This window comes from Telmatherina bonti (assembly GCF_933228915.1).
Source record: "Telmatherina bonti genome assembly, chromosome: 3".
Classification (NCBI taxonomy): Eukaryota; Metazoa; Chordata; class Actinopteri; order Atheriniformes; family Telmatherinidae; genus Telmatherina; species Telmatherina bonti.
In genome coordinates, this window is record NC_136621.1 from 10,943,579 (window position 1) to 10,952,098 (window position 8,520).

Consider the following 8,520-nt stretch of genomic DNA (forward strand, 5'->3'; position numbering starts at 1 on the left):
GTGACTAAAATCATAACCTGAAAATGTATTTTTTGTTCATGAACATTTGTTTTAGCAGCTACATATCTCATCAGAAGTATTTTGATTCAAGTTTGGTGACATTTTTTAGGAAAAGTTTGTGAATGTCTGTAAAACTGAAAGGAAGTCTAGATTATTACTTATGATAAATGCCTGACAGGAGCGTCTGTGCTCACAAATCCATCACAGACGATATTACAAATATTCCTTAACAGTCAAGGAGAGGTCGTGTAGAGACTAAACCAGCTGTTGATCCTATTTTCTGTGCATGCCAAACTTACACACACTGCTCCTTGAATAACATTAAAACACCTTCAGAAGTTAATCAGCCATCCTGGAGTTCACACAATAATTAAGAGCAAGTTACACAGATGTAGTCTTGTGATTTAGAAAAGACACAGACACACACACACACCAATACCACTTCTAAGGCATCTCAATGGAAAAGAAACACACACACCAAACTTGGCTTCTTTTCAGTCAGTTTATCATCATACATCCAGGTGAATCCTCTGGTGGCGTTTCAGGTTACATTTCTGGGTGAAGCGCTTGCCGCAGGCCAGGCAGCAGTATGGTCTCTCTCCGGTGTGAACGCGCCGGTGCGCTTTGAGGTTGCTGAGCTTGGTGAAGCTGCGGCCGCAGAGCGAGCAGCAAAACGGCCGCTCGCCTGTGTGAGTCTGCAGATGGGTTTTTAGGTTGCTGGGGTGCGGAAAGCATTTGCCACACTGGCTGCAGCGCAGCAGGTGTCTGGAGCCAGAGTACGACTGCGAGTCAGGATGAGGGGCAGGACTGATAAGGTGAGAGTTTGTTGACTGATGCTGGGATTTGATGGTGACCCACGAGGAGCCAGTTTGGCTCCGAGCTGAGGTCTGTTTGTCGTCCAGGTGAACGCGCTGCACGGACAGGGAGGGAGGGGCAACAGGTTTGGATGTGGAGGGAATTCTGTTGGGGTTATTTAAGTTTACAGCCTGAGTTTGGGCCACAGACAGCAGTGCAGTGGAGCTATTGGAGAGTGTGTGTGGGGGCTTTCTCATTGGTCGATGCAGGTGTTGTATTGCTGCCTGTAATCTTAGACCTGCACCCACTTTAGGCTGCAGCTTCATGAGCTCCTGTGCAGAGGCTTTATGATAAATGTGGTGGGGTTTGTGCACTCCTGAGCTCCCCCTCTGCTGCTTGACAGAGGAGGAGAAAGATGCCATCTCGGCTTTTTTAAGTTTCTTTTCAGTATGTCTGCTTTCATCACAACTATCAGAATCAATAAGCTCCTCTTTGACAGTCACAGCCAGCACGTTGCTGGGTGGCGGTCTGGCTTTGGGGGATCCTGAGGATGATATGGGATCTCTGCCGGAGGGAAACTGAACATCTGCTCTGACGCAGTCAGACAACTCGTGCTCTGTAAGCTGTTGAGAACCTTTCGTTTTGACTGGATCACATTCCTTTTCAGCTCCAAGTCTGTGATTCTGCAGCAGTCCAGCTGCTGGAACGGTCAGGCCTGGCCAAGGGGAGTCCAATTCTAGAGGTGAAACAAGAGGCTGATCTGCATAAGGAGCAGAGATCTGTGGGTCCTGCTTCATGATATTCTTCAGTAATTCCTCACTGCTTTCCTGGGCCTGTTTCAGGTGTGCCTCGACCGCCTCACTTGTGTTGTCTGATTTAGGACCAGCTTCACCTAGAAAAATGAAACGTAAATAAATAAACAAGGCAATAATTCAGACGCTGTTATAGTTATTGATTGAAAGCTCCCTGGTTCCCTTGCTGAGAAGCTACACCTGATATGTTGAGTCAGGATCAAAGTGATTAAAACTGGTCACAAAATGGGACAAAAGGAATTAATGAAAACTGTTATAATACTTCTGACCAAAGTTTTTGCCTGTTTTTCTTAAGTTGTTTGTGTCTAAAGCAGATATGACATCATCCAGCACCTGCAAGATGGTAAACGTAACTAGCTTTAAGCTAAGTAAAGCTAAAACTGAAATGAATGTGCTTAGAAATAAAGTGTCCAGCTTCAATCAGCAATGTTAAAATCAACAGATCAGGCCAGAAATCTTGGTGAAATAAAAATATCAGCCTGTTATCAGCCTGAAGGAGATATCTGGAATAACGGGACGGATGGCCCAGCGTGGGTTAGATAAACTTCTTCATGCGTTTGCTTTCAGTAATCTTGTTAGGGAGTTTTACAGGTCTTTCATCCAGAATGCTGCTGCTTGTGTCCTCAAAGAGACCAAACAAATAAAATAAACAGGGAACACATCGCTCTGGTTCTCAGACCTGTAGATCTACACAAAATGTAAAAAATATGATGATAGACTGATAATTATTTTATGAATGTACAACATTTCTATAGAATCATGTGATGTAATTCTTTTATCTCACATAATTACAAAACTGGTGGTTATACCTCACATAAATGTCAAAATATCATTAAGCTTTTAATGTGTTTGGTCTTTTTAGTCCATTTTCTGAACCGCTTAGTTCAATTGAGGGTAGATGGAGGCAATCCCAGCAGTCACTGGCCGAAAGGCTGGGTACACCCTGGACAGGTCACCAGTTCATCACAGCGCCAACACAGTCAGACAAACAACCATTCACTCTCACTCCTAGGAACAGTTTAGAGTAACCAATTAACCTAACATTTCTTTGGACAGTGGGAGGAAGCAGATTACTACCCGAGGATTGAACCAGCAATGAAACAAATTAATGGCATTGCACCTGGTTACCAAGGTAACTTTAGCCAATAAAATTAGCTATTGATTTGGTCTGAGATTAAGCCTAAGGCTACGTTCACACTGCAGGTTTTTCTGGTCAAATCCGATTTTTTTTTGCTTCACCGTTCATGTTACATCTAAATGTGGCCTGTCTGCGGACTGCGGTGTGAACAGCTTGTGCTCCTGAAGTAACCGGTATGCTCAGTGCAACATTAATCATGTCAAACACAGGACAATCTGTAAGAAAACAAATACGTAGGTACAGTCATTCACTGGCTTCTGGTAATAACAGTGTGTGGCAGCAGTCTGCTGGTTTGTGAGCGGCTTCTGGTAAAAGATGATAAAAAAAAAAAAAAGGAGAAAGAAGTTTTATTTTGCTATGACGTCCCAATTTAAAGCAACTTCTGCGACATCAGTAGATGTGTGTGGATGCATCATCGGATCCAGGTGTGGTGGGATCAGGATGCGAGTGGTTTTACAACGCTGGAGTTCTTCCAAAACTTTAGGGCACAGGTGTCAAACTCGGCAGGTTTTTGTTGTTTCTCTCTACCAACACAGCTGATTCAAATCAAATGGATCCAGCAGCTTTTTGTCAACTTATTTATGAATGTTGGTCAGGTGTGTTGGAGGATGGAGACAAAAACCTGCAGGATAGCGGCCCTCGAGGACTGGAGTTTGACACCCCTGCTTTAGGGTGTCAAGAAATACATTTTACACATCTCTCAACACATCACCTCAAGACTTCTGAGGTGTGTCATGTGGTTCAGGAGAAAGTGAGCAGAAGCAAGGCTGTGGGGGCAGGTTACCGCACCTCACCTAGCCCGTTGTGGCATCAGATCTGCTGTTTGCTCTGTAGTCATGTCCTCATGTCTGACTACATCATCTGCCCCTAGTAGCTCCAGAATGATGCCAGAGTCACACTGAATGCAACCTGGCTGTTCAGACTGAAGTCACATGGCAAAAGATCAGATATGCATCAGATTTGGGACCACATATCCAAGCGACCTGGGTCGCATTAGAAAATATCAGATCTGTGTCGTTCAGACTGTTAAGAAAAGGTCAGTTACAGGCCGCATAGGAGCAAAAACACCGGATTTGGGTCACTTCAGCCTGTAATGTGAACTCAGCCTAAATGCACGTCTTCACTTTAACATGTTGCTAGACATAAATTACAAGTTTAAATTTACTATTTAACAATCAACTAAATTTTCCAGGAAAACTATGTGCATATGTTTCTTTTACACATCTTTATTCCTACAATAAGCTTTCCCTTTAAATGGAGAGTCAAGCGATTGGCCTATTTTGTACAGAAGCGTTAAAAAAAGCAAAAAGGATCCATTTTTGTGTGCACAGTCTGAACAAAGAAACCTGGGTTAACAACATAGATAAGAACTACTGATAGTACCTATTGTGCCCAAGTACTATGTAATGCCAGCAAATATAAAGAAAACCTGCTTTGAGTTTATTGATAAAAAATAATGAGTTTATTTCTACTCAACATTCATGCTTCAAATAAAATGAACATTTTTCTAAACATTATTGTTCACATTAACTATCAATGTATTTGGATAATGATAAAAGACAATAACTCACAAATATTACTTTCTTTTCTCATATATGAAGATTTTCTCCTTCAGACAAGCAGTTAAGGTAGAAGATGCTCTTTGTTTTTACCATGACAAGTTTGGACTGGCTACTGCAGTCTTCCTCACAAGCATCATCTGACACCTGAGACGTGTATCAGATGGTTTTTCTAGGCACGGCCAACCTGATGGACTTGACATATCCACCAGGTTGACCATGCCTCCCCCACCGCTCGATGGTCTCTGGAGGACTGAGTCCCAGGTGTGCAAGAGCAAGAACGATTAAAATCCATGTAAACGATCACTGAAAATGCCACAACCACATCAGGAACTGTGACGTATCATCAGATCAGAGGCGATCAAACATAAAAGATAGATCAGGGTCAGGGACACCGTCAACAGGGATGAGGGAGCCTTCATGCTCTCACACACCTTGGATGCTCTTGTCCAGAGACCATCAAGCAGCAGGAGGCATGGGCAACTTGGCGGATGTGTCAAGTATATCAAGGCTGGCCGCACCATGAAAAAACAGCTGATACAACTTACAGGTTTCAGATGACGGTTCTGAGGACGACTGCAGTTGCCAGCCCAAACATGTCAAAGTAAAGAACCTGACCTTTGCTAACCTTTGTCTGAGAGAAGAAACCATTAATATATAAAAAGACAATCCTTACAATGTATCAGACATGGTGTCGAGAGCAAGACTGGAAAAATGTCGGTGCACATAGATTTTTTTTGCTGGTGCATTAAATTGAAATAGTAAGTGCAACCAGTACAGACAGATTAGATTAGATTAGATTAGATTAGATTAGATTAGATTAGATTAGATAGATAGCTAGATAGATAGATAGATAGATAGATAGATAGATAGATGTAACTCTGTGTAAAACAAAACTGCAGCAATTCTATCACTTACACATTTAAATATGAGTTTAGAAACACGTTAAAATACTCACTATCATGTGTACTGCTCCACCCTCTCAGCTGCACGGAACAGCAAGATAGTTTATTTCCTTCTTCCTCTTTCATATCCATAACAGGGATCACATCCTCCTCTTCTGTGGCCTGAACAACACATAAAGAACATCGTATGAAACACAGAGGATACGGTTTCATTTCGCTCAGTCTGTAAGTGTGATGTCTCTTGCAACAACACAGATCTTATTCCATTATTTCCTGGCACATCTTATTACTGCAGAAGGGGAAAAAAGCCTTATTTTGACACGAAACATGTGTTCAAACCTTTGACTGGTCATGTATGTCTGTTCTGAAAGTAACAAGGTGTTACTCACCTGGGACTCGGTTTCAGGGCATTCGGTTGCTGCTAAATCGTCTGACCCTGTTCTAGCTTCATGCCTGTGGCTTGACATCCAAGGTTCAACAGAATCACCCTCTTTTTTTGCATCACAGCCTCTACTCACATCTGCAAATCAAAGACAATTACTGTGCTGTTGTAATATCGCAGAGCATCCCACAATTTTGAACAGCAAACATATTTGTTCATCCCACCCTGAAGGTCTTCAGTCATTTCCTCTGGGAAGTTAGTTTTCTGATCCACATCACTTCTTGCACGGTCGACACATCTTCTTTTTCCTCCTTCATCGCTGTATTTCCCCTCTGTCCACTGCAGCTGCATCCTTAGGGTATCCACCTCCTGGTTTCTACGCTTCACTTCCACCAGAAAGACATCCTCCACCAGCCTGGTGACCTCGAACATCGCCGTCTTCACCACAGCCTCCATCACATCAGACAGCTGGGTCTGAAACGTCACGATGAGGGTGTCCAGATCCGACATGGTCGGTGCTTTCTGTCTGTTTAAATGTTACACTCCGGGATTCAGTTTTGTATAAAGATTAAAAACAACCAAGTCGCCACTTTATAAATTCTCACTTGAAAAGAAAACAGCATCTTCTTGGAGGATGTAAGGCATTAACAGAGAACAGCCTCTCCACACTAAAGCATCCATTTGACTGTGTTACTACTGCTTGTAATTAGTTATTCTAAAAACAAACGCAAAATAGTTTATAGTTTAAAACTGTGATGATCACTGACACGACACGCCAACACAACACAGTGCATTGGCTCGGTAGCTAATGCAACTCAGTAGCTTGCTATTCGGATGCTAACCATCGTCTACGACAGTAAACGACAACCAAAACCTCTTACAGCAGTCTGTCTGAACTACAGCCGAGTCCTATTTTCAGCATTATTTGTAGTTAGACTAAAATCATAAACAAGGAATGCTCTTTAATCGGAGCTCGACAAAACACCCACTTGTGGTTCTTGTTTTTGTTCGCATCGTCACCGATGACGCAACGATGGACGGTGGCCTCGGCTGGACATAAAGGATTAAAAACGCGTTTTTGGGAAGTGAAACCCACTGGCTGCACAAAGTTGACATTTTTATTCAAACATTGATATTCTAAACCATTTACACACCTAACCCAGAATAATTAATTAATTGATTAAGATTGACAACAATATATCTGTTTACTTGAGGAGGAGAGTTGGAAATTCCTTGTTAAGAATACGCAGGTATTTTAGCCACTGTATGTTTCATGGTCACATGTTCATACTGCGTTTTACTAAAACTGGGGGATTAAAAGTTCAGGTTGCATTTTAACACTTGTATATTGACAAAACATCTTGTGCTCTTCATTATCAAATGACTGGTCAATTTATTTATTCATGTTTTTCAACAAACCAGTGCAGCTGTAAATGTTAAAGGGGTCCTATTATGGTATTTTGAGTTTTCTGAGCTTTCTACAGTGTTACAGTGTTGAATCCTCATCAGACATGTGAACGGCACTATTTCTTATCACCTAAACGCATGTTTGAGTTCCAGCACGCTCTCTGTTCGGTTTCCATGGCGACGAAAAACGCGTCGTTTTAGAGAGTTTTTTTACTTTGAAATCCTTGTGACGTCCCGGGGGATAAGGTTCGGTGATTGGTTACCTTCTACTGGTTAACAAGGGCATGTAGAAATGCATCAGGCGGGTGGAAAATGTTGGATACAGTTATTTCGAACGATGGCTGGTGAGTTTACCAAAGAGAGACATCCTGCTGCATTCGTTGCTGTGGGTTGCTGTTTTCCACTTTGTTTTCAGGGTCTGATTCAGGTTTCTAACATGTAGGGCTGTATGCTATGTGTTGACATTGTATTTATTTTTTTTTTTTTTATTGAGCTTATATTAGCCTAATTCTTCTGTTGCGAAACCAGTTGCGGTGGGCGTTGCCAATGTAGTGCAGTGGCAGGAGGCGGGGCTTCATGCAGAAGAGTCTCAATCCACTCGTTTTGCCCACAGGCTGATCTCACAGCCTACGGAGAGGGTCAGTCTGAAGTGAATAAAGCGATTTCTGACAATAACTCCATCCATCCCAGCCCACCCCACACACACAGACACACACACACACACACACACACACACACACAACCTCTTCAAATCTGACCTTTTTCATCAAACATATGCAAACTAATATTTTTCCCATTCTCCAAGGTCTAAATGAACTACATAGTTATTTTGATCTTGGACCTTGACTATGCCTGCCTCAAGAGCCATGGAGTTTTATTGTTGACGATTTTCAAAAACAATGCCAAATTCGGGATATTATGTCCATGTTTTCATTGCAGCTCCCAGAGCTTGATGCTATACCATTGAAAGTTGCACCAAATGAAAGCTAAATAAAAGTTTTTGCATGTGGTTGTAAACAAATTAACACCTGTGTAAATTTTAACTAATTTTAATGCACAAACATTGTCAAATATATTTTTTTTATGATTGGAAAGGATGACACCATATGACACATAACTTTAGACCTTGGAGAATGGGAAAAATATTAGTTTGCATATGTTTGATGAAAAAGGTCAAATTTGAAGAGGTCTAGTTTGCATTGCGGTTTCCTTGTAGCCTCCAAAAACATTCAAGTTATGTTAAATTATCATGGAATAACAGCTATAAACCAGAGGTTCACATGCAAATTTCATATTTTTAATTTTTGTTCTAATGGGTTTGCTTCGCTTTCCATTTCCTGGAGGGAGACAGCCAGCAGAGGCTCCTGTATATTTTGCTGGGTTTTTTTGCTCTTTTCCCCTCACTCATTACAGACGAGTAAACGGGAGAATTTTGTGGTGTTATGATTGACTCTTCCCATTATCACCCTTTTTATGGTAATTACCTCAAAAGAAAGTGTGTAAAAAAGCGTGCATGTTAATT

General features: G+C 41.7%; 1 protein-coding gene across 1 annotated transcript; it reads right to left on the reverse strand.

Moving 5' to 3' along the window:
- Positions 1 to 265: 265 nt before the first annotated feature.
- LOC306774917 (uncharacterized protein) lies at positions 266 to 6,370 on the reverse strand. The gene is made up of 4 exons (XM_079265108.1): positions 5,816 to 6,370; positions 5,599 to 5,729; positions 5,263 to 5,371; positions 266 to 1,687 (listed from the first exon to the last, which is right to left on the reverse strand). The coding sequence occupies exons 1-4, from the start codon at positions 6,099 to 6,101 to the stop codon at positions 510 to 512; spliced, it is 1,704 nt and encodes a 567-aa protein (XP_079121234.1). The 5' UTR covers positions 6,102 to 6,370; the 3' UTR covers positions 266 to 509.
- Between the last annotated feature and the right edge of the window lie 2,150 nt (positions 6,371 to 8,520).